The 27482-nt window shown below is 38.0% G+C and overlaps 1 protein-coding gene across 2 annotated transcripts; it reads left to right on the forward strand.

Annotated features, from left to right (window-relative positions):
* On the forward strand, positions 1 to 27110 carry LOC139131145 (uncharacterized). Of its 2 annotated transcripts, XR_011552059.1 has the most exons (6): positions 1 to 163; positions 1956 to 2173; positions 3100 to 3410; positions 17167 to 17302; positions 18577 to 18696; positions 22438 to 27110. XR_011552059.1 is itself a non-coding variant. In XM_070697108.1 (5 exons), the coding sequence occupies exons 2-5, from the start codon at positions 1999 to 2001 to the stop codon at positions 22587 to 22589; spliced, it is 774 nt and encodes a 257-aa protein (XP_070553209.1). In that variant the 5' UTR covers positions 5 to 163; positions 1956 to 1998; the 3' UTR covers positions 22590 to 27110. The 2 variants fall into 2 exon arrangements, 1 of the variants encoding a protein (XP_070553209.1); XM_070697108.1 differs by lacking the exon at positions 18577 to 18696 and having other exon boundaries at positions 5 to 163.
* The last annotated feature ends 372 nt before the right edge of the window (positions 27111 to 27482 follow it).

Here is a 27482-nt window from a genome sequence, read left to right on the forward strand (position 1 = left end):
TCCAATTTGACCCAGTGTACCCTGAAATAGCAATAGTGTCACGTGATTTTAAAAGGGCGTGACCTAACGAGGTAACGTCATATAGCACAAGGCTTTACAGTGGCAAAGAAGGCAGCTGAAATAGACAGCAACGGTAAAATCCACAAAAATAGAAAATCTGAAGGTGGGTAATCTTATTTTCATAGAAGCAGGGGGTCTTGTAATACTGGGGTGAGACAGAGCATCTAAAATCACTTGTCAGGATCCGTAGCGGATAACTGTACCTCAGCCATCTGCTGTCAGGCAGAATAAGACACTCCAGGACGAAGTTGGGTCACACAGCAACTCAAAACTGCATATGAACAAGTCGAAATAGTAACTAATGTTAAATATTCGACTGAAAAAGACGGAGATTTTATCGCTAAGGTAATCTACAGTCACTTTTGACGTTAAGCATAAACGTTGACCCGACCGAGTACACAAAATGTACCACCGGTAATACATTGCTATAGTCGATGCCTTAAGTTGCCCATATGTGATTGATTGTGATTATAGCCATAGACCATCGAGAAAACGGGACAGAAAACTGCAACAAAACATACAGCCTAGTTTCCCCCAGGGTCTATGCTATAACTTTCAAGTGAATATGCGGTTAACTGGTAGTCATATGACACAAAATGAAACAAATTAAGACTTAAAGTGCCAACGAGTGAAAACTCCATTGTTTATTGACCTTCGTATGACTCCGTCAACAAACTAGCAGTCTATAGATATGCAAATCTTTCTTCTTGAATGAGATATTACAATACATTTGAACACAACGGTTGTACTGCATGGTGAGGCGTGAGGCTGAAAATCAGTTTGCCGGACCTGAACTATCCGCAACAATTGTAAATGAGGTGCTGGAAGTCATACAGGGATCATGAAAGTGGCCCATATCGAGAATATGAGTCAAATGTGTCAAGTGTCACCCTCGTCAAACTACCAGTATAGCTAAACCTCAGCAAGACCGATGTAGTTCGATCAGTAGTTCGATCAGTAGTTCGATCAAATTTGGTGCATTCAGTTGTCACGTTGATGTATAGGGCGAATACTGGAGTTTTTTTAAGTATGCAAACCAATATGCCATGCTCATCAAGGTAAAAGCCTAACTTAACATTAGTGAGGCCAATGTACCTTAGACGTCTGAGGAAATTTAGTGCATACAGATTTGATAGTAGGCCTAATTACAGAAGTTTGTCATCAATAAATATACAATTCATCTAATGATCAATGTACCATCATCAACAAACTTGTAGTATGACTAAGTCTACGTATGACCTATGTCCCTCGGAAGTTCGATTACATTTAATGTCTGCAGTTGTGTTATATATCTTAATTGCAGAAGTTCAATGTAAGTAAGACCAATTTACCCAAGGAGTCTCATTTACAGATATCAAGTTCAGTATGCAAATGAGCAAATAATCAATTTATGATGCTCATGAAACGTAAGGCATAATAAATAATAAGTATCCATATCCAGTCAATTTTGATATGTGAAGCCAATAAATATGCATGCTTCATATCACACTTTCGACATCGCTATAACACAAATATGATCAATATACCTCAGACGATCAATCAAGTTCAGCGCATCAAGTTTTGATGTGTTGCTTAATTACAGAAGTTCATTAAATATGCAAATGAGCTTACAATCAACGTTAAGTGCATTTAAAACTTTTGCGACCATCAAAACTAATGTTTTGATAGACTCGTGAATATTTCGGATAATATTTTACAAGTTATTACTTGAATATCTAATACCCTGAGTTACCTTAATAAATAAATTAATTAATCAATTCATTAATTGATAAAAAGATATATGGATTAATAAAATTTGACTGCTAAAAAGGACAAACAAAGTATATGAATTCATTAAGGTAAATAGCTACCACCGCTCGTTCAGTTTTTCTTCCTTTCTTTCTAATATTCCTCAGTAAGGATTGAGATACAAGACACCGCAGGGACGCAACAGACACGATGACTTTCAATCGTGTGAAGACGTTTTATCCCACTGCGTATGCATTTGCCTCGCAGTTCTTTGAAGGAGTTTCCAAGGCAATGCCATTGAATCAGAAAGATGTGTTATTAGACGTTGGTTGTGGATCAGGCACTCACACTGCACTTTTGTCGAAGCATGTTGCAAGAGTAACAGGTAAGAGTCTACCCTAGACTCCGAGTAAATAATGTAAGGTCATTTACAAAGCATCGGGATTTACGTCCAACTACATTGTTTAGCGGCGGTATTTAAAAGAGGGAATAATTAGGATTGCACCTGCAGGGAGAAGCACAGAATGGCTCACGCGTCCGTGGATCCGGATCAAGAAATCAATAACTGTCAAGGCGTTATAGTAACGAATAGAAATGAATAAATTTCGATAAAATTGGTCGAAACCCAGGTTAATATTTGAAATTTATTGTCCAAGACATTCATTTCACATTGATGCCACTGTGAGAGTAAAATCTTAACGCAAATGTTCAAACCATCTCCGTCAAAAACAAAAGCTTATTGGTTGGATTTAACACAAGTACAAAGATCACTGCAACACCCAATTGTTTCTATTAGAATTGCAAACGAGCTTGAACGCGTAATGTCGTCACAAAGTAAGCTACTCGACTTCTGACCGGGTTATCTAAAACAGGTTTTTTGGTTATGTAATGTGCAATGCCTTATTTTTTTAAAGACCTGGTATCAATGTTCGGCATGAAAAAGGGAATGTATCCGTAATTCAGTATTTTAGGGACTGTGGGAAAACATAAGAACTCCGCCAGTATGCAAATTAGTTTGCTTAATAAGCAATCTTTTGGCGCTCGAAGTCTTTCCAAGCTGCAGAAAAAGTGGCGCTTTGACAGAAGAAAAGGGTCAATCGCTCCTAAAGAAGTTATTGTAGGACTGTTGTGTGTGTTGTGTGGTGTGTCTGTCTGACTGTCTGTCTGTTTATCTCTATACATATATATGTGTGTGTATGTGTGTGTCTGTGTCAGTGTCTGTGACTAGTCGCCGTACGTTATGACTGTCCATCCATCTAGTCGCCGTACGTTATGACTGTCCATCTATCTGTTTTGGTTTACATAAAACAGCCTTTGACATCTCCCCAGAGATGATCAAAGAAGCCAAGGAAATCTCCACAGCTGGAAACATAACCTATAGTCTTGGCGATGCTACAAAGCTGTCCACATATGAAGAGTATAGAAATTCATTTGACAAAGTTGTCGCATACTATGTCTTACAATGGATAAAGGGTTTCAAGATTGCCTTGCAAGGCATACATCGGAGCTTAAAACCAGGTGGCCAGTGTTTCGTGAATGTGACACAACGTGATCCAAACGTAATCGACACTATAATAGCTCTCAACAGCCACACAAGTCCAAAGTGGGAAGCCTTCATGAAGGTAACATATCATTTCCAACATACTACGTGTTTTATCGGTCTTTGTATCTGAGACTTATTTTAAAACACAGGACAACATTAGGTGGTTAATACCGAATTAATAGTGATTATATCAATCAATTATAAAAACGTTACAAACGACCTCAAAAGAGGGATAAAACTGCAGCAAGACAAAATGGATACAATAAGATACTACAGACCAGCGGGAGGTAACACCTTGTAGAATTGCATGGAAAAAAACTGCAACAAGTGAAAATTGACACAGAAACTGACAGAGGGTTGAACCCGAAACATCCATGTTTTTATTCGCTGCGATTTTGCAAGTGTTTTATCTGCCGCTGGTCGTTCAGTATTTTACTGTATCAATTTTCACTTGTTGCAGTTTTCATTATCTGCATTTTTACAAGCGTTTTATCTTCCGCTGTAGTCTTCAAAACGTCATGGGTAAAAAGTCATATATGACAAAAACAGCACACTGTGAAAAAAGTGTCAGCACATGTAACACAGTCAAAGTCGCAAAGAAAAGATATATGGAACTCCTCTAAAAACAACCTATAAGTTATGCCAGGTGTTTCACAGAGTAATCGCATCCTACGCATCACGTGGCACCCGCGATGTACCAATATGTAAGCCAAAACAGGAAATGTTAACGATCTACAGACTGATATCACTGATGTCTTCAGTGATCATCTGTGTGAAGGACATATCATATTTACATACAAGCCCTTGACACCTGCCAAAAACACATTTTTATTTAGAGACCAGCCTTTGTCTGATGTAACCTTGATTTATAAGTTTGCAAGAGACATGGGCATGTCTCGCCGCAAAATCACCTTGTGAACTTCATTCTCTCGCATAACGAATAAACTGAGATATGCCATAAGCTGATGAAATTGCAATTTTGCTGTCTAGGTGAGGGCTGCACTGTTGCTGTCTAATTGAGGGGTGTAATGTTTCTTTCTAGGTGAGGAAAATTGAAAGTAAAGTTCAAATCATCTCTCTTGTGGTAGATTCTAGTAGGAAGCTAACCATCAGAGTCAAACTCGAGAAAAGTATCCAAATAAGAATCAAAAGAAGCTTATTCAATAGTTTCTTTAATCCCTAACTCAGGAGTATAAGTCATAAGGAGATAGATACTGAATCTAGACTTATTCAGAGAAATGACATCATTTATGTATAAGAATGTAGAGTTCAAAGCGTTAGCAAAGGATACCTTTTGTTTGACTAATTTCTGGGAGACTTCTGCTTTGTTTGGAAACAGAAATAAATCAGCAAGTAACGGGGCACAATAAGTACCGAAAGGAAGTCCTGCGCAATATTGGAAAATGCGTCTTCTAACTTTGACAAATATTTATGTTGTTGATGAGGAATTAAAGTCTACTAACAATGTCTCTTTCTGTAAGGAATGTTTCAGTATCAGTGTTATTGTTAACAAAATATGCAGAATTATAGGCTGGTGCTGTGTAATTCTCGTAACAGTGTGAACCGTTTTATCATTAAAAAAACTCCTTATTGGTTAAGTTTGCAAATGTATCATTTTAACATATGATATTGCGGTATACAGTGTACGAAAATCAAACGTTTTGATGGGTGTGATCTTTGAGTAGATCTTGATTTCAAATCATCAAAGAGTTCTTTGGAATGTCTTATTCTCCACATTATATTTACGCCACTTCGAGAGAAGACATCGTCACAACTGTTTGATAGTACAAAGAACAGATAACAGTATCTTTGATTGCTGCGTTGTAGAAGACCCTGCAATCAATCTAGCTTTGCAAGGTGTTTTGTGGAGTATAGGTACCCAATATAAACTAGTCAAGTCATTCTGACGGCCTTGATTTTAATATTACAACCAACACCAATCATTGATAATTAGTCATGGGTTAGCTTAAATTTGAGGTTCTATGAATACTGACGGTCTATATTACTCGGTTGAAGTACAAGTTACATCAAGTTCAGTGTTTCAATTATTCAAAACAGGATCTCTAACAGCTTAAAACAATGTTGTTAGCATGCAGCTTTATCATCTGGGATCTCAACATATTTTCAGACAAACACTCAATAGCATTTGGAAGTTTAAAATAAAAATGGGGTTTCAGCAATGACTTGTATAGGTTGATTAGTAATATTTAATGGCCTGTAACATACCAACAGAATCGGGGAGAAGGGTCAAAGTCTTCTCTTTTGTTATGAAGACATCACCAACAGCAAGAAAGTCTCTTTTTATGTCATGACTATGGCTCACAATGTAAAAGGTCTTATGTAAAGTTCTCAGTGATACTGAAAATCCTTACCAACATGAGTTTTGATGATTTCTACTAACCATGGTTGGTATTCTGGAAATACAAGGCTTGATGTTCGGTCGGTCTTCATTTTTTCAACTGTTTTGATCACACTGAGACTCGCAGTGTACATCATATATTTAAGGCGATACCGAAGGATTCAAAGCGCGCGTTAGTTGCTATCGCTGGCAACGTTCCAAACGCGCCCTTTTGCACGTGCAAAATCTTAACGCTCCGTTGTTTTCCATGGATTTTCGGCTCCTGGTATTTTGAAATTGCTCAAAATCTTTCAACTCTTTCAATTGTAAAACCAATTTAGCTGACTTTTGGTAGGGTTATTGAAGTCATACATGATAATATAGATAAGCATGCGTTTCTAAAAATTCCGGACCGTTTATGAGATTAAACCCTTCAAAATTTCACAAAATGACAGCAGATATTTTCCTGTTCAAAAATCGTTTGTACTTAACAGATAACCTAATCCATGCTAGCGGCTCTAAACAGATATCTCATGTGTTACATTCTGAAATTTTGGAAAAATTTGGTGCAAATTTGTAGGAGCTGAAACGTTTTAAAATAGAGCTGTGAAAATTTGTATGTGTGTGACGTCACGACCATCGCGCGACAAACCTGCGTCTTTTGACAAGCCTGCGTCTTTCTGCATCTCGGAATCGAATGGTTCTGTAAATCTTTATTATGCAAAGAAAACCATGAAAACTTTGCATTTGATTGATTTGGAAATTAGCCTTAGCAACCGTTGCTTAGCAATTTGAATCCTTCGGTATCGCCTTAATTGAGTATTATATTATAGCTTTGTCAATACCAGTGAATTTTGTGACGTCACATCCATGCATTATTACTGATAATGTATTCCATTATTCAGCATTGCGGCACCACAGCGGCATAACAATAGTTTTTGGGGGAAAACGAAAAAAGACTGCGCATTTAAAAGGAGGGAAAGTATCGGATAAACCATGTAATACACAAAACGATAAATCTTGATAATGGTGCACGATAATGTCTTACTGTACGATTTATCAATTTTTTTGTCCTCCCGCATGCACTCGTCGTCTGCTCTGTCTGGCTCGCGCCCAGCATGCACTCCACCTTCCGATACGCTGGTTGAACTACTACGTTTGTTTACAACATGGTTCGCTTTGTTGCCGTACAGGTGAAACAGAACTCAGTAAGTTTGCAAACTCCTAGACGATACTGGGTTTGACACATGGCATATTATGTATGTCAGTGGCTATGTAAACGATGCAAGCGTGAAAGGCCACTCGAACCAGCCATAAACAGGCCAACAACGGCAGCTGTCATCAACCTTGACTGGAAGTGTCTGGGTCTCGGTCCAAGGTCAGATACTGCCAACAATCATGACGACCGTGGACTCTCCATTGATCTATCATCTCAGCCACCTAATGCTGATGCACTGACTGTAATCGGAGACAACTTTCATTCATCTTTCTCCTTGTCTGTGGTTTCACCTTGCCTTGTTTACGATATCGCGACGGAAACCCTCCAGTGTGTTTTGTCAACTGCACCTTTCGAGCACCCGTTTACGTCAAGTTTTCTCGTTCGCCGAAATAAAATAGCTCTTCTCAAGAATCCATCGAAAATTAATTTATAGACACAATTATTAATGAAATTTAAACATTTGAATATCATTGTTGAACTCTGTTGATATCGTTTGCAATGAATGCTGTACTACTAGCGACATAATAATGATCGTATTGATCAGCTGATACATGGCATGCAGCTCGCTGATCATGCTGATGTCGATGCATGAACATTCCGTTTTCTTCATGTCTGGCATTTCACCGTGTCGGCTTTTTGAATCGCATGATATGTAAAGGTGATGTTTCAAGTTCGATATAGACGGTAGGGATGCAATTAATTTTCATTTCCTTCGAAAATACATCGTTTTTAATTCCAAATTGAACCGTGAAAGTGCAGCTCATTTTTTTGTGTTGAACGTGCGTGTTCAGTGCAGTGCAGTGTGGAGCGCGTGTAACAGAGTCCGGGCTGATCATGCCGGACGACGCTCACTGGATTCAAACTCAGTTTAAATTTCCTTTTTTATTCGTTTTCTACAACTACAAATTCACTGGCATTGCCAAAACTATAAAATAATAGCAATAATGCACCCCCTCCCGGCCCATAATGGACTCAAGCAAACTTTGCACTTCATAATGTACTCGGCTTCGCCTCGTACATTATGTCGTGCAAAGTTTGCTTTCGTCCATTATGGGCCGGGAGGGGGTGCATTATTGCTTAAATATTGCGCTCTTACCTTGTCATTTATCATATACCTATGCCCTGTATTGTGTCTGTACTGAGTTCAGTGACATGATTTATCATGTTGATTTGCATGTCAATAAAGTGATACGCCTTGTTGATTTGCATATGAAAGGAATGTTCAGCGCGTCTTTCTTTCATTCAATTGAATATTTGCATACGAAAAAGTGATACGAGCTATTAATTTGCATAACAAAGCCTGATACGACCTATTGATTTGCATACCGGACTACTTACATTGTGGCGCCCTAATCAAAACAAACCATGGTTCCCGTCTATGATTTTGATTTTGACTACGATATTGTGTCCGCTCTCCAAAAGTGGCAGGGTTTTGAAACAAAAGGAAATGCAAGGTAGCTAAATAAAACACATGTCGATATCGGATTAACCTGCTAGTAGTGCTACCAATTTGAACAAATTAAAGAGCAGAGCATCACACAGTACGGGCACTAACAGATCAATGACCGACCAGCTTTTCCGTCCGTGCATAAGTACAGACGCGCAGACAACAAGCAAAAGTGCTATCGGAGGACCGGCAAATTCAAAAGCACAACTTTCAAAAATATCATGTAGGCCTATTTATGGTAAATGCGTTCGGAAAATAATAGCAAACACAACATTTGCATGTACCGTACCGATTTGGAAGTAAAATGAACTTCATTTTACATAGTTTTCATCATCTGAAATATTTTGTGATTTTCACGAGCCACCGGTATAAGACGGTCACTATAACAACAACCTTGCCATTCCACCATGTCTGTCAGTGAAAACCTACAAGAACTTTTCAGTCTTTCAGATGTGTTAGCTGCGGAAGAAGTTTTTGAAAATTTACCATCCGAACCCTAACAATAGCATAAAACGGTCTGTAGAGTACACAGAAAGCGACCGTGAGGAATTCGTCAATCTCCAAAAAAGGAAAAATACCGTGCGAAACAACAAAGTGTTACCAAACAGTTTCAGCTATGACTGAATGCTATGAGGCCAAACGAAACCAGCCGAATATGTGACGATCCTCCTGCTGAGCTTGACGACTATCTGGCAGCGTTTTTTTTAGGGACTCGCCAGAAGGATGGCAACGACTATGAGCCTGATACTCTTACCGACTATCAAAGAAGTATCGATCGGTTTTTGCAAGACAGCGGCTACGGTTTTCTATCATACGCGATCAGTTGTTCGAGAAGTCGCGAACATGCCTCGCAGCCAAAAGAGCAGAACTGAAAAAGCACGAAATGGGAAACAAACAAAAATGTACCGATAGACTGACTGAGGAAAAAGAAATAATTCTCATTGAAAAGGAAGTATCGGCCGATCGACCCCTGAAGTTCTCTTCAATGCAGTGTGGACTAACAACACCAAAATGCTCGGTTTCCGCGGCGGGCAAGAAAATCGTCAACTGAAATGGGGTGATATAATGCTGAAGAAAACCGCCGGCGGCCTAGAATATCTCGAATTCAACGAACAGGGAAACAAAAACGCGATGGGGGCAAGCAGGAAGTTCAACACGACTGTTTAACCCCGAGATATTTGCGACACCCAACGCCATGAACAGCTGCCCGGTCGAGACTTATCGTCAATTTGCTAGCCGTCGTCCTCCAGAAATGAACACTCTGGACAGTCCGTTTTATCTCAGTATCAATCACACCCCACAACTCATATATTAGTACAAGAAAAATCCAATGGGTCAAAACAAGTTGGCTAATGTCGTCAAAACGATGTGTAATAAGGCGGGAATCTCCGGTAAGAAAACTAATCACAGCATGCGGAAAACGATGTGTAATAAAGCGGGAATCTCCGGGCAGACAACAAATCACAGCATACGGAAAACGGCGATAACAAATTTGCTCCATGCCGGGATTCCCCCAACTCAAGGGCAGCAGTTGTCTGGACACCGTGACGTTCAGAGCATAAACAAATACGCTGTAGCGTCGCTCGAGCAACAAAATGAGATGTCCAACATACTATCCAACAGTAACAAGGAAGAAACAGCAATGGTTCCATCATTGGGAAATGTGACAACAGAAGCAAGACCAGCAAATCCACCATTTCACAAGACCATCAACGAAAGCACGTACCAAACCCAGGCAGCAGCTACAGCGGGTATATTCAGCGGGGCGGTTCATTCACCATTAATGTTGCCACGTCCATGTTCAAGTCTCCACCACGCAAACGTCGTAGGGCCGTGATATATGATTCTTCGAGTTCTGACAACTCCCAAGACTGGTGATCTTCCGAAACCAGAATTTTCCAATTTCGTTCGCGCTCGTATTCTCCAGATTTCACACGTTGGACTCAAACATGTGACTGTTGTGTTTCATTGAATTTGAATTTGAAATTGCCGTGTTTGTTTTTTTCTCGCCAGTTTAACGACTCTTCCAGATCAAATATCAATTTCAAAATATTTTATTCGTGATTTTGTTAAAATGGTCCATCCGATTTTAATTTAAAGTTTAACAAACGTTTTCCGATTGCATGCCTATGCAGGGACATATCATCATTGTCAACAATGTCGTTCCCGATGTAATAACTAATTTGTGAGCTGTTCAGCCTGACTTTCATTGTTATTAATGCAGTGTCTGTGGAGTGAATAAACCATTTACGGTGCTTCATTTTCTCTGTGAAGGAAACTTCGATAGATATCCTACATGTTTGGTGACAGAGTTCAAGCATTTCTCTGCTCAACCGTAAAATAATTGTCAATGAGCAAGCTGATTGATTACGTCAGACGCTAGTATATCAATCCGCCTTAGCGCGATGACGCAAACAAATGTAGTCCGTTGTAAGATCTAGTTGTCCATTGAAAGACAAGTATTCGATAAAGAACTAAACTTTATTGCTTCATGACGGCTGGCTTGCAGTGAAGCACACACCGACTATGGATCATGGGAAATACATGTCAAAGGTCATATAGGCCATACGGAATGCCTGTTTAGTATGACGGATAGGTACGACATTACATCCCTCCTTTTCTTGAATAAATGTCAACTGGAGTCTGAAATAGACAAATGTTCAGAGTCCATACGAAGCATGCAAACAAATGGTTTGTCAAGTAATGACTAATGAAAAGTGTAACTTGTGAAACAATTTAAACAATGAACTTTAAACACAACAAATGTAAACATTGGCAGCATTTATGAGTCCGGCTTGCTGCTTTCATGGTATCTCAAATTTGACAACACAAATTTAGAGACTTTCACAGATTTTATTTCTTTTTGATCATGCAACATAGTCTTCTAAATACGCGGGAGCCTTCCTCTCTCTGGATGATCTGCGCAACTGAGAAGGATCATCTAAAAATGTAGATTTCTCATCTGACATCTCTGCTTTCACAGAATCAGGAGTGACTGGTATTTCAATGTCCTCCATCACATGTTCATTTTCCTGTTTTGGAATATACACATTCTTGTATCGCAGTTTCTTAAAGAATGAAGAGTTACGTGTGACTCGATGATTTCCTCGTCGGACTGTCACCATACTTCCTTTCTGTTTTTCAACTTCATACGGTTCAGGTTTGAATGGTGTGGACATCTTATTTCTCTTCTGTTGTTTGATGAGTACCTGATCACCTATTTGAAGATCTGAAGGTCTGGTATGATTATACCTGTCAGCATAGTTTTTCATCATTTGCTTCTTCGCTGCGTCTTTCAAGAACAGATCGCTGTTGAAACTCTCTTGTTGAATGCTTGGCAATGTTGTTTTTATTTTCCTTCCATATAACAGTTCTGCTGGGGATTTATCTGTTGTAGTATGTGGTGTTGCTCTATACTGGCGTAAAAATCGAAACAATTCTTGTCGCCAATTCTTGCCTTCTATCTGAGCTATTCGTGCCGATTTCTCAAGAGTTCTCATCAGCCTCTCGGCCTCTCCATTTGCCTTTGGCCATAATGGTGTCACTTTCCTGTGCTTGAAACCTAGGTAGTTGGCAAACTTGCTAAACTTATCACCATTAAAGGGAGGACCGTTGTCTGTTTTGACTTCATCCGGTATTCCTTGCCTCGCAAATATTGCATCTAGGTGTGGCAATACCGCGTTTGCTGAAGTGGATCTAAGGAACTCAACTTCTGGAAATCTGCTGTAGTCATCAATTACTACCAAAAGATAATCTCCATTTGGAAATGGACCACAAAAATCTACGGAAAGATTCTTCCATGGACCTGATGGTAATGTTGTCATCTTGAGTGGTTCTGGGCTGGGTTTTGGACTGTGGTTTGCAGCTTGGCATGGAATGCATTTTGCTACGGTTTCTTCTACCATGTCATCTATGCCTGGAAACCACACAGTTTCTCTCAACAACTTTTTTGTCTTTACTATGCCCTGGTGACCACTGTGAGCTAGTTGAACGGCTTTTCTCTGCAGCTTATGAGGTATGATCAGTCTGTTACCTCTCAGTAGCACACCGTTTGATATCGACAGCTCATCTTTGACAACTTTGTAGGGACGGACATCTGGTTTAACATCAAACCACCGTTGTGTCATGACTACTTGTGATAACTCTTGTAATGTTGTATCTTGTTCTGTGGCTTTCTGCACTTCTTCTAGTGTCATGGCATTTGGTACTGCATTCTCAGTAATGAAGTTAACATGTGCATCAATTCTTGAGATATGACTTTTGGACTTCATTGTGTCTATCTGAGGATGTCTACTCATGTAGTCTGCAGGATTGTCTTTGCCTGGACGATATTTCACTTCAAATTTGTATGGCTGTAGGCGCAGACATAGTCTCTCAATCCTGGCTGTAGATCTGCAAAGTGGCTTGTTGAAAATTCCTTCCAACGGTTTATGGTCAGAGATTACAGTAAATGGAGATCCATATAAGTATAAGTGAAAGTGTTCAGTTGCCCACACAACTGCAAGTGCCTCTCGCTCTGTCTGACTATATCGACTTTCTGTATCACTGAGGGTACGGCTTGCATATGCAATTATGTTGTGTGTGTCCTCTGGTGTCTTCTGTGCAAGGATAGCACCTAGACCAGTTGGACTCCCATCTACAATTAGCTCTGTCCTCAGCTCAGGGTTGAAGTATTTCATCACATGGTGACTTGCCATTGCTTTCTGGAGCGTCTCAATGACCTCTGTTGATCTAGACCCCATTTCCATGGCACACCTTGATGAGTCAACTTGCGTATTGGTGCAGATATGCTTGCAAAGTTCTGTATGAATCTTGCGAGATACTGGGCCATACCAAGGAAACTTCTAACTTCCATGGCATTTTGTGGCGGACTTGCCTTCAGCAGTGCTTCCACTTTTGTCTCATCTGCTGATATACCAGCTCCTGAGAAGCGACTTCCATAGAAACTGATTTCTGGTTTACTGAACTCGCACTTGTCTCTGTTGACAGTTGCATTGTGTTTCCTCAGACTTTCAAACACAGCTCTGAGATTAGCATCATGATCTTTTTGTGCATTCTTTCCTTTTCCATAGACAATGATATCATCCGAGATATTCCTTGCATGAGGAATGCCTTGTAAACATATCAGCTACAGACTTGTGAAAAATTTCTGCTGCCGAGTTAATGCCAAAGCTAAGCCTCTTGTAGCGAAACAAACCTACATGTGTAGCAAATGTGGTTATATATCTGGAATCTGGCTCTAGTTCTATCTGATGATAGCCTTTGTTTAGATCAATCTTGCTGAATACACTGGCTCCATTGAGATCAACCATCAAATCATCAGTTGTCGGCATTGGGTGGCGTTCTCTCTCTATTGCAGTGTTAGGAGCTCTCATATCAACACATACACGAATTCCACTCCTTTTCGGAACAACGACAATAGGTGAAACCCATGGTGTGGCACCTTCAGCTTTCTCTATTATATCAAGCTGTTCCAATTTCTTCAGTTCTTGCTCAACTTTGTCCCGTATGTGGAAGGGAACTCTGCGATGCTGTTGTGCTATTGGCTTGACAGATGTGTCAATGTGAAGTTTTGCCTTGATGTGGTTCATCTTTCCGATTCCTTCAAACCGATCAGAGAATTCATTTACAAGTTTCTCAACTGTAGGTGGTGTGTATATTAGGAGATACAGCATTTACTATGTGAAGTAACCCAAGACTGGTTGCTGTTGTACATCCTAGTAAGTTTCCACCTGATCCTTTCACCACACAGAAGTCACCAAAACATGACTGGTTGAGGCACATGACTGTATGTGTACTTTAACTTCACCAAGGACTGGTAGTGGCTTATTGGAGTTGTACGCATATATCTTCTGGTTGTAGGTGTGATAAGTACATCATTCATGTGCTTGTATGTTTTCTCATCGATAACGTTAACACCTGCTCCAGAGTCTATCAAACATCTGACTGTCTGACCTCCTACAGAGACTGTTGTGTGAGGTGTACACTTGCTATTGACTGGAGACAGAGAGATATGGTAAACATATTCATCATCTGTTGAATCCTGATCTCCTGTACTTGCTTTTGTGTCAATAGTTTTTACCGTTTTCTGTGTCTTGCTTCTACACAGTTTGGCAAAGTGTCCTACCTTCTGACATTTCCTACAAGTTTTCCCTTTTGCTGGACAGGAACCTGTGTGAGGGAAACTACCTCCACATCTGTAACAAGTTTTAGCATTGTCATCCTTGGCTTCTTTTTGTTGTGGGACTTTCTTTGTACCCTTTCGTTTCGGTTTTGATTTCAGCCATCTAGAGTTGTTGACCTGTTTGACTTCAGTACTTTGAGCTGATTTGTCTGAATCTTCGATCCCTTTCGCTTGGTGTTCTGATACTTCAAATGCACGACCTGCATCTAAGAGATCTTTGAGTGACAAATCTTCTCTGAGAGCTCGACGACGTAATCTTGACGATGAGCATGATAGCACAATCTGGGATTTAATTTCCTCATCTTCATTGGAAAAGTCGCACGTTTGAGCCAGTTGCCTTAGACGTGTGTAGTAGCTATCCAATGATTCCCCTTGCTTCTGATTTGTGTTTCTGAAAACATACACTTCATATGCTTTGTTTACTTTGGGTAAGAAGTATTTATTCAGCGCGTCTACTGCTTTGCTGTAATCGTCATCATCACCACGATTTGGTAACACATCGAAAATATCAGCTACATCATCACCAGCTGAGTATAGCAGAAGTGCGCGTTTCCTTTTGTTATCGGTGATTTCATGTGCTGTGAGATATACTTCAAATCGTTTCAGCCATTTCTTCCAGCGTGTTCCCAATGACGTGCTCTCGTCATGAACTACAAAGGCTGGGAAGGGTGGTAACGCAGACGCCATTTTGTATGTCGACTGTGAATTTAATCAGCAAATCCGTACTACTCTGATGATGGGCCTTTGCTCCAAACAAATCTGTAGAACTTTGACACTCTCACTCCACGGGAAAGTTCGGGAACTGAGTTTCAATATGGCGGCTTACGCACGTGTACTCGTACAGTGGGCATTGGCAAACTGCGTACATTTACTCACGTTTGTGGCGAGAAACTTCAGGGAATACGTCGCTAGTGCTCTCTGTGCATGGTCTCGGTGTTCGTCCAACTCGTCGCCAAGTTGTAAGATCTAGTTGTCCATTGAAAGACAAGTATTCGATAAAGAACTAAACTTTATTGCTTCATGACGGCTGGCTTGCAGTGAAGCACACACCGACTATGGATCATGGGAAATACATGTCAAAGGTCATATAGGCCATACAGAATGCCTGTTTAGTATGACGGATAGGTACGACATTACATCCGTCAAGAAAAAACACAGTGAAACGTAAACAATATGAGGTTATCCCTCGATATCACCTCTTGGTTGGGTCGTATTGCTGCGAGTGTGGTTGTGGGCCGCAACACACGAGTCGAAGACGAGTGTGATGCGGCCCACAACCGCACGAGCAGCAATACGAACCCACCAAGAGGTAATATCGAGGGATAACCTTTTTATCATATACCTATGTCCACGTTATTGAATGAATAAATCTCGTATATTAAAGTGGCACTCCCACTTAGTAACATTTTTAAAACACATTTTTTAATGCCAACGGTCGATATTTGACGTGGAGACTACGTGCGGATCGCGAGATATCGATAAAAACATATCCTCAAAAGAAGAAAAGTTTGAATTCCGGTGGCCCACCTAAATTTAGCGTCCGAAATCGAACGTTCGGCACTGGGGCCATTGTCAACTAAGCTATGGAGTACGAGTCTACGCTTACGCTGCTGTACGCCACAGTACCACTCGCGTCGGTGATCGGTCATGCCCAGTGGGAGAAAGCTGAGTGTGTTACTGACTTGGCGAAAAAACAAAAACAAAGTTTGCTGATTCCACCGGAATTCGCATATGTGACTAGCACAGTTACGTTTGGTTGATACATAGCGGCCGGCGCGTGGTATGCATAGACGCATACCACGTGGCGGCCGCTATGTATCGAACCAAACGTAACTGTGTGGCAGACGACAAAATGTAGTCATCAGAGGTATCTAATATTTTACACGTAAAAACTGATATCTATGTGGTATAGGTTAAAAATATAACACAACTGATTGAGAATAATGAAAACGACAAAAACTAAGGAGAAGTTTTTAAAAAAACTTACCTGAGGTAAAGGAATAATGCTGTATATAAAGTCTTCGCAGTGGGAGGTAAATTAATTGCCTCAATCGAACTTATTATGGACTCCCTAGAATATCGTCAATCAACACAGCAACGAACCTTCGGGGGATTTTGGGTCACAATCAGAGACATTCGTAAAACTTCGGGATGTGAAAAATACGCTCGGGAAATGACATCGTTTTATCGATATCTCGCGATCCGCGCGTACCTCATGTTGTTTACAAGGTACGAGAGACACGTTATTGGTATACGTCCCTCCCTCACTCCCTCCCTACCCAACCATCCACCAACATACATACATACATACATACATACATACATACATACATACATACATACATACATACATACATACATACATACATACATACATTCATACATACATACATACATACATACATACATACATACATACATACATACATACATACATACATACATACATACATACATACATACATACATACATACATACATACATACATACGCGAGCGCGCATACACACACAAACACACATACATTATCATTATATTATACATATATATATATATATATATATATATATATATATATATATATATTCGTACATTCGTATCTAGTACTCTGCTAAAGTATGTATCCATACACTACTTGTATATTTCAGGGTTATGAACATCTCTATTACCCTTTCCAAGGAAGTGTTGATGAATTTGAACAAATACTGGCTGGCATTGGTTTTAAAGATATCGACTGTACAAGGGATATTCCAAAGTATATTTTAAAAAAAGATGAGGGAAAAGGTAAGCTATTCACAGGTTTTACATTTTGTTCCCCTCTTGCAGCAAGGTCTTTTGTGTAACTGCTGGACATTTATTGTAAAACTGCCTCCCTCACATGAAACCTACTGATTTTGAATTTGAAATTCAAGTCATGACATCTCTGAGACCGGGATCAACAAGCATGCTCTTTTAAGTACTCTGTTTTTCTTGCCTCGAATATCGCTGGCTGCACTGTGCATTATAACTGTGTTTTGCTAGAATCTATCATGCCCTACTAAATGAAAGAATTGGTCGCGCTCTGTACACTACTAAAATTGGGACAAAACTCAATCAGTTGATATTTGAGGAGGGTGATTAAAATTTAAAAGTATGGGGATGAACTACCATTTGCTACTGTTGCAATTTTTAAAACTTTCACTCTATAAGGTGGCGCTGCATGTTGCCAACACAGTTTTTTTCAAAGCAATATTTCTCATCAAAGATGACAAGGAAACCCCTTATACTATACATCTTCAAAAAGTAGAGATTCTAAAATTTAGTATGGCAGCAGTGGTTTACTCAAAGGATGAAGGGGATGTATATTTGGGGTAAAAAACTCAATTTTGGTATTAACGATAAAATCAGTTTAAGTCACAAACTTGAGGCTATTTTCTGAAATGTAATATTTCACTTGAAAGAAGAGTTTATGTAGAAAAAAACAACTATTTTATTTTGAATTATTTATCCTCATTCTAAAATGGCAAGGGTTGAAAGACTGACACTCAAAAAGTGATTAAAATAATGAGAAACAAAAATAAAATGTCCTTATTCAAAATGTAACAACTTTATTGCCAAACATAGTCGTTTTGTTATACAGCATTTAAAGAACATAATGTGAAAATTTCAGAAAATTTGACCCAGCATGAGTGAAGTTTAATTCTTTGGAAATCTTGAAATAGAGAGGAAAAAAGCCAGGAAATCGGGTGATTTGCATACATTTCCGTAAATTCACACTTCTATATCATGCAACTTACGACAGTTTGACAAGCTTAAAGGTGAACTTAACCAATATTTGAATCTTGGGTTACCAAATTAATTAAGATTGAAAGAATATTTCCAAAACACTGATTTTTACGCTAAATACGCTGCGTTGGGTGTAGCGCCACTTAAATTTAAAATACAATTTTTGAGAAACATGAACTGTGTAGAGCAATATTTATCTCACGTTTGGTATATGTTTATCTACCAACGAGAGCTTTATCAACAAGTTAGTGGCATCTCCTTACCTGTATTTTTATCTATCAATCATCCAAAAGGCGAAAGCCCGATAACAGGATGAGGTACCCATAAACTACTACCCAAATAAGCCATGAGAAGTAATGTCTTGCTCAAGGGCATAACACCGTGATACAGTCTCGAACTCATCATCCCAAAAAGTGAGTCCCTTACTCTGGACATTCACAGTTTGACCAACTGACCAACCTCCAATAGTTCGTGTGTGTGTGTATGTGTGTGTGTGTGTGTGTGTGTGTGTGTGTGTGTGTGTGTGTGTGGTTGCATGCATGCATGCATGTCCGTCCGCCGGTCTGCCCGTCAGTCAGTCCACATCAAAAGCTCAAAAACTCTAAAACTCAACGACTGTATCACGATCTGGTGTTCAGTTGCACCCGGGGGAGGTGTAAATTTCATTAAATGAACATGTTAATGTCAAAAATATGAAAATGTGGTTAAAAAGGAAATATCCTGCAAATTTCTAAATTTCTGTAACCACGGACCAGATTTGGTTCAAACTAAGTATGCAGGTTCCTTAAAGTTACGTTTGTTAGGTTTGATCAAATTGAAAATTTTCAGATTTGTACTTTTCAGTCAAGTTCGGCCGTTTTTTAAAAAAGAAATTTCTCTCAGGAACCACTTGTCCGATTGTTTTGATCATGGTATGCACAATTCTAGGGTCGACCTCTGTGTTGTTTCTTTAAAATATATTTATACTTATATTTTTGGTCATTCTCTAAATCTCGGTACCTGATTGATTTTAAACTTGATATGCATATTATAAGGGGACCTTACAGTCTTTAAATTGTGGCGTAATTTTCATATTTGTAGTTTTTGGGCAATATTTCCCATTTTGGTCAAAATTTTTTTCCCAAAACCGTCTATAAGATTGCTTTGAAACACGGTACGCATAATCCTAGGGTTGAGCTCTGTTTGGTTTGTTCAAATTGCGTTTGAATTTTCTTATCTGTATTCGGGGCAATTTTCCCATTTTGGGTCAAAAAAACTTTTTCTTTAAAAATGTGTGTCTGATTTGCTTTTAAACTTGATAAGCTGATTTTTAAGGTTGACCTAAGATTATTGTCTTCAAATTGTACTGAATTTTTTATATTTGTAGTTTTTCGGGCAAATTTTTACTCTGTTTGGTCAACAGATCTCTGAATCAGCTTTTGCGGATCACTTCAAGACTTGGTATACTTGATCCTACGTATGAAACTTCGTATGCATGTTTCTAGGGGTAAACATAGTTGAGCTTGTTCAAATTGTGGTGAACTTCGCAACTTTGTATATTTGTGTCATTTCTCCTCTTTGTCCAACAATCTTCTCTGAAAATGCTGCTCCGGTTGCTATGAAAATTGATGTGAAGGTTCGTAGGGATGATCTATATCATTTTGTCCAAATTGTGACGAAAAGGGCGAAATGTGCAAGAATTGCCTGTTGAAAATATTTTGATATTTTTTTTCAAGAAAAACTTGAATATCTCATTCTTGAACTCCAATTATAAAATGTGAGATCCGCTGCAAATTTCACCTTTGCATGCTCAACTGTAAATGGGAAATTGTTCTCATGATGTTATCAAATACAAAAAGTGCGGTAATGAGCAGCAAGAGCGTAAACTTCGTGAAAATCTCAATAACTCTGGGTCAGAACTTTACATGTTGGTGATGATTTGTACAGAAACTGAACAAAAAACCATCAAATCAATTATAATTTGTTTTCTTAAATATTAATGCTTGATGAACGACAAAATATTGTTTACATAAATTCTTCGAGATACAGTATAAGAAGACGACATTTTTACCTTGGTATGGTAGAGTTTATCACTAGTTTTGATGTACCAGACTGAATGGTGTTGTATATGTCATTGTCCATTGCAACAGTTACCAAACATTATATACTTTGCCTTTGTATTGATGGGTTGTGCATCAAAATGTGTTCAGGTGCACTTGACATTATGAATATTACAAGCGAAGGCAAAAAGAATCGATTAAACATTGTACGTACACCAGTAGGCCACATTTAACATAGAAAACTCAGGTTTCTTGTTTTTTCAATTCTTTATTTGTTTTCATGCGTGTTTGTTTATTTGTTACATGTGATTATTTCTATATGCAACAAAGAACCAGTAAAGAGTTAACACGATTGGAACTAATTTGGGAAAATTGGATTTTTATATTTTTCAAATTTCTCAAAAATGTTAGGTGCCATATTAGGTTAGGTGCTGAATATTGCTTAATAACTCATAAAAACAAGGGTATAACTTAAAAACAAAATCAGATGAGCTCACATTTGCAGATCAAATATACATTACTTCACCATCCAATTATTAGTTCAAATCGTGTTAGTTGTATTTAAGTTAGTGTTGGTAAATAAAAACGGTGTTTGTTTGTTTGTTTTGTTAAATGTGAGATAAATATTGCCCTATTCTAATCATTGATATCAATTATCACATGTCTAAAAACGCAAAGATATTGCCAGTTTTATATCGGAAAAAATTATTAATAGTTTTCTCATAGACTAACAGGTATAGTGAATCAACATTTTAGATGAAATTCAAACATCAAACTTCTTGTACACACATGCACTTTTTACCTCCCACCTCAAGCAAAGTACATTTACATAAATTATCAAACATACTCGGAAAGTACAGAAACAGCTTGTTTTAAGGGGAAAATGTTAATAGTCTGCCCGATAGACTCCAATGTATTATGATGTTATATTTTTGGACGAAGAACTATATCGTCCACATCTTGACTTCTTATAGTTGTGTAGAAAATGGTGACCCTCCCCCAAATGCATGCTTCAAATTTCATGACACTTCAAATTATCGCTTTAAAAGTTGCGACTCAGCTCAAAAACACTGGCATCTTCCCCCCTATAATTTCTGTCAAGTCCCTTATTTTTACTAAAGCAAGTCAGAAACGGGTATCTGAACGCATTTAGATTTTTTACGGGGTCAGATAACTTTTTGGGAACCACCCTCAAGAGGTGTTTGTAAATGCAGCTTCATGAAATATGAGTAGTATGTTTTTATTTCCCCGAAAATACTTCATCATATAACAGCCTCTAGAGTGTATTGCGTAGTATGTAGCTAAAGTTGAGAAAATTTGAAAGGGTGTGATTCCAGAGTGACTGTGGTTGGTCAACACTACTGCTTGCAATGTACTGTCGTACATGTTACAATAGGAGACGCAGTTTGACATTCACTATAGTATCACAAAATTGCCAAACTGTTTACAATTTCATCCAATGATTGGCTGTCTTTGCTAGTCATTTCACCACGTGACTAGCCTGGAACTTCTTTTATATATATATATATATATATATATATATATATATATATATATATATATATATATATATATATATATACACAATTGTGTATTTAGCTCTACTCTAGTATTGAGCACTCTACTCCAGCTGATCTTGAACTAAACAAGTATATATATATATATATATATATATATATATATATATATATATATATATATATATATATATATATATATATATATATATATATATATATATATGAAAGTTGCCTCTATTATACTATTATGCATGAATTGCTAAGCACTAATCGCAGGCATCTGTAGACAAATTTTGTAAACATTTGAGACTTTTACGAATCATACAAAATATACATAATAGCAGTACAAAAAGGCCCAAATAACTGTCAAATGACAGACGATGATGTTTGCAAAAACATTACATAAAATTCTCTTTACACGAGCTATTAAATCGTTTTAAATGAATGAAATATGAAATGACAGACGTGGTCATCTACAGGAAGGCATGTACCATAAATTAGTGACCACAGTAAATTTGTGATATATTGGAAAAGACGACCACTTTAAGTATTTCTTATCCCTTTTCAAAACAAATTACGGTAACCTTTCTTGTAGCGTTCTTCCCGAACTTTATGGGTCAGCTCGAAAGATTTCCTGAAGATAGAAGAGAAGAATATATAGAAGATGCACTTACCTTTGTGTTTGGTACAGCCAGCGAAGAATATTGCTTGACGTTTCCTGTAATTACGGCGGTCGCCAGGAAATGATAACTAAAATGAAATGTGTTCTTCAACTTGGCGAAATTCTTGTTTATAGTTTCTTAGTGGGTGTTCTGTCCATAGTGACACGCTTTCAGATACATAACTACATAGTAAATCCTTCACAATGTACGTAAAGTAATTTATGTGAAATCCTTCCCTGGTAATTGGTTAATGAGTCGTTTGTATGTAAATAACAAAATTTTGCGTGCTATTTGAAATGTGTATCACCTCTCCTCATGAAGGAAGGATTATGTGTCAGCATATTCATTTTTCCTGCTGAAAAACGTTTTATACAAACACGTAGAGAACTTTTTGATAATTACTAGAAAAAAAAATTGCTCTAACTTCTCACTTGTTGGCATAAGAGTAATCATCTTCATCACCTGTGACCGAATGTCATCATACAATTTACAATCAAAGACAATCAAAGAGAAAATGTGGTTTGTCTTCTACCTCACATTATCGGTACGCATCTATCTATGAGGTATCTATAAGGTTAAATGACGCATTTGCGTTTGAAAGTACAGTAAGTCCAAGGCTTGGTTTGTTTATTTTGGTTTGTTATAAACACGATTGGAACTAATTTGGGAAAATTGGATGAGAGTAATTATTACGAAAATGTAACGAAATCGAAATTTTACAGCTGAAATTTTACAAAATGATAGAATAGTGTAAAATTTGAAATATTGTTCTCATCGGACAAAACAACGAAAACACAACGATTATTGCATACCTCTTTCATCGGATTCATTTTTATGAAAATAAGTTCATTTTTGTGTGAATGTACTGAAGAAACGAGGCAAAATGCTTAAAATTTCTCTGATTGACGAATTTTGAGTCAGGGCACTTTTGAAATGCCCCTGACTTTTTCATGAATTTAAGGCTTCATAAACATAAATTGAGTCAGGGCATATTTTAAAAGACCCTGACTGACTTACCTGTAAATCAATCGAAAAGCTTCATTTTGGTCGAGGAAAAATGACAAACTGACATTATTACTAGTGTTTCAGTAATGAAGAAACTACAGACAAACTCTCATATTTTCATCCAAATGTGAATATTGTTCATATGTTTTGAACAAAATTGCATTAGATACTATCATGCACTGATTCTTACTCATAACATTTCAACAGCATCGCAAATTGTGTATAAAATTTTAAAGATGGTAAGCAAATATGGTGTAAAATTAGAGAAATTTCTAAAATTCTTGAGAAATTCTGCCAATCCAATTATCCCAATTTAGTTCCAATCGGTTTGTTTTATTTCAATTTAACTCTCACTAGTAGTGTGCGTTGTACCGGAATAAACACCTTAATTTACAAACCGAAAATGTATTATCTATACGATTTTAGAAAATACTTGTAGAGCATCATCAGTTGGCAGTACAGAATTATATAAATCAAACTTTCTGGAAAACTTGATGATATCTGAAGCCTTTCTTGTTAAAATAATGAACAACATTTATCATGAAGAATCACAAGTACGACATCGTCAAGTATTTCGAGTATCGTCATAGATTTGGCTCAAGTATAACGATACGAACTATTAAAGGAAAGTGCATTCAAAAATACACTCAGTTTGTGTTCATACAGTCATTACCTCACCAGATGAGCCATTGGGAACCGTCATTGTGAAATGTTTTGACGTGGTAGAATTTCGAGTATATCATACCAGTATATTGACTGCGCAAATACAGCGATTGGACTGGTCACGGCCTGAAAATAAATGTGCTAAAATGGTCAGTTTTTCCAATATTTTCTCACTTCTCCTCCCTACCACCCCCCCCCCAAGCTGGCTACCTTTGTGTTTCTCTCTACCGTATATACACGTTCTTAGACGTCTCATGTGCCGAAGGTTCTATCTTAGAAAGGGATTTGTGAGCAGAGTAGGGGAAACTTGACAATACATGAAGTGAGATCAGTGTCCTAACTCTATAGTATATTTTGTTGCAGTACGAATAAAATACTGTTTACTCGAATAATTTAGTTACTGGTTTGCCTAAATAGAAGATAAACTTAATTAATTGACCTACACTAAATTTTGACTTTCTTGATAGGACCCCGGAGGTAACAGACGGATCCAAAGACGTAATAGTCCGTCTATTACCGCCATGGTAGAATCTTATACATTGTACCTGGATTCTGTATCCCTGAAATTTGAACGGAACGCCATGACTTATCTGAGCCACTGTGGGGACATAGTATCACATGCACATTAATGGCACTGCTCGATGTAATTCACTCTCTGGATATTAAAAATCGTCAACGTTAGGAAACTTGTCGTATAGCGGTTCTGTCATGATGCACTACGCTACACTACCGCGACTGTCCTCTTCAGTAGCGTAGATGACATAATAGTCTCGTGAACGATGACCCGTGTCGGTCGTTATGAATACAAATGTTCAACGAGTTCGTTTGTGTTTGGTAAAATAATCTTTGTACTCAAGTGCAATGGCTAAAACATGAAAAATACAACACACTTTTGACTGGTCCTGAAGCTTAAATGACTTTTCGGAGTGTTATGAGTGAACCATACCAACGTTAATGTTAAAATTCGGGTTCATATAGCCTAAGTACTCTCTAAACAATAGGAGAGTTGCAATACAGGCATGTATGATAGACTAAAATATAAGACGAGCGATTATGGACTCGGATATGCGTCTTTGAACCTGATTATCTTAGAGGATATTGGTAAAATTAATAAAACAAGAACGCACCGTTTGTTAAAACAAATAGTACACCCTTCACATTACAAGACAGGCGTGACGCATAACAGTCTTTCCATAAACCCAGCTTGGCAGTATATCAGCACGTTCATCCTAACGGTAAAATGTGGTTGATGGCGTTGTACGTACATTTTTTGAAAGATCAACATTAACACTCTATAAGCAGTGACTGTTGATTGATTTGCTTCTCTTTCTAAATCACGTGGAAGTGCATATGTTCAGCCTGTCATAGAGATGGCACAATGACGGCTCCCTTAAATACTTTGTCCTAAAATGTTGTTATGTACGCCAGGGTACACGTCATCAGAGCAGAGCGTGTTTACGACAAAGGTGTCACTGTGGACTGAAGGTCAACAGGCGCTGGAAATGTTAAATCACCAAATGCTTTGAGAGCGACACAAATGAGCCGTCATTATTTACGGCGTGGGGTGTCGGTGGAATGTGAGGGGGTCACTAAAAAATGAAAGCTACAAGAGGGTTGCTTAAAATGTTAAGATATATAACGGGGGTTACTCAATTTTTTGTGCAAAATGAATTGCAACACCTCTCAAATTGCACCATTTCGCGAAATTTTCGATTTTGAGGGGGACACCCCCTCTCGCACTCTCACCTTTGGGTTTTCTCATATTGCACCAGACTGCACCATTGCACATATCAATTCCTCAAATGTTACCACGCAAGAGAGAGTAAAACCTCCTCTGACACTTCCCCCTGAGCCTCCCGCGTGCAAAGTTTATTGAGCACCATATACTGACTATTAGCTCTTTTTGGATATTGACGGGATTTCTGCAATACAGCTATATCTAAAAACTGTAGACATTAAAATTTGATCGAATTTCCAAAGTATATTGGTCATTTTCAAATTTACAATCAAATTTCAAATTTCTTTTATACACATGTACTTGTAACCACCCTATAAGAATTCAGTACAATTATGTCAATTATCAAGCGTCTGCATGTGAACAAATATTGTAAGTTTTATTTTGGGAAAATTTATTCACAGTTTTCTCATAGATTCCCAAGTATAGTGGACTGACATTTTCGGCGAAATTCCAAAATCAAATTTCTTGTACACATATGCACTTGTGACCACCCTCTTCTAATTAAGTACATTTAGGTCAATTATCAAAAGTCTATATGTGCAAAAGTATAGTAAGTTTCGTATCGGAAAATAATATTCATAATTTTGTTATTGACTACAATGTACAGTGGATCAACATTTTTTGTCAAAATTAATTTCTTGTACAGATGAGTACTTGTAACAATTATCAAACTTTTATAAATGCACAGATATTACCAGTTTTATATCGGAAAAAATATGTTCATGCTGTTTTCATAGACAACCATGTATAGTGAATCAACATTATCGATGAAATCCAAAAATTACATTTTTTGTACACATATTCACTTTTTACCTGCCACTTTAAGCAAAGTGCATTTACAAGAAATTGCGAAATAAATATAAATGTAGAGAAATAGTTTCCTTTTTAATGGGAAAATATTAAAGACTCTCATGTATTACGATTTTATACTTTTGGACGAAGCACTATATCGGCCACATTTTGCCTTCCTTTAAGGGAGGGGACTTCACAATTATAGCGAGTCAATACCCAAAAGTTAATGTGTTGGGGCGTTATTGAAACCTATTTAAATCTTGGACGAATATTTAGGCCAGTCTGCGCAATTTGTCATCCTGTCATTGTTTATTGAGTTGTATGATGCTAATCATTGAAATGTCACTGATATTATGTTAATTAGTAATAAACTGAAATTCATGTGACCTCTGGGTCTCCGAAGAATGACATGGTAGTATTAAGTATATGTACAACTGCGAAAACACAAACAGCTCAATGACCTCGACAAATGTGTCTAATTACGCGGGTCATTTAAGCAATAATGTACCCCTTCCCTGCCCATAATGGACGAAAGCAAACTTTGCACAACAAAGCGTACTCGGCTCTGCCTCGTATATTATAGAATGCAAAGCGTGCTTGAGTCCATTATGGGCCGGGAGGGGGTACATTATTGCAATTATTTTATAGTTTTGGCAATGCAAGTGGATTTTGAGGTATAGAAAACATCTTGGGCCACAATGTGGGATAATCGGATACATTATCCAGCGTGTTCATTTTTAGCCGGATGCCGGCCAAATGACCGGCTACTTTCGTATTTTG

The sequence above is a fragment of the Ptychodera flava genome, chromosome 4 (genome assembly GCF_041260155.1).
Source record: "Ptychodera flava strain L36383 chromosome 4, AS_Pfla_20210202, whole genome shotgun sequence".
Lineage (NCBI taxonomy): Eukaryota > Metazoa > Hemichordata > Enteropneusta > Ptychoderidae > Ptychodera > Ptychodera flava.

Excerpts from the sequence above, each read along its gene's own strand:
- LOC139131145 (XM_070697108.1), top strand. The coding sequence starts at position 1,999 with ATGACTTTCAATCGTGTGAAGACGTTTTATCCCACTGCGTATGCATTT. Across the intron at positions 2,174-3,099 it reads GCATGTTGCAAGAGTAACAG|CCTTTGACATCTCCCCAGAG; the intron begins GTAAGAGTCTAC and ends TACATAAAACAG. Across the intron at positions 3,411-17,166 it reads AGTGGGAAGCCTTCATGAAG|GGTTATGAACATCTCTATTA; the intron begins GTAACATATCAT and ends TGTATATTTCAG.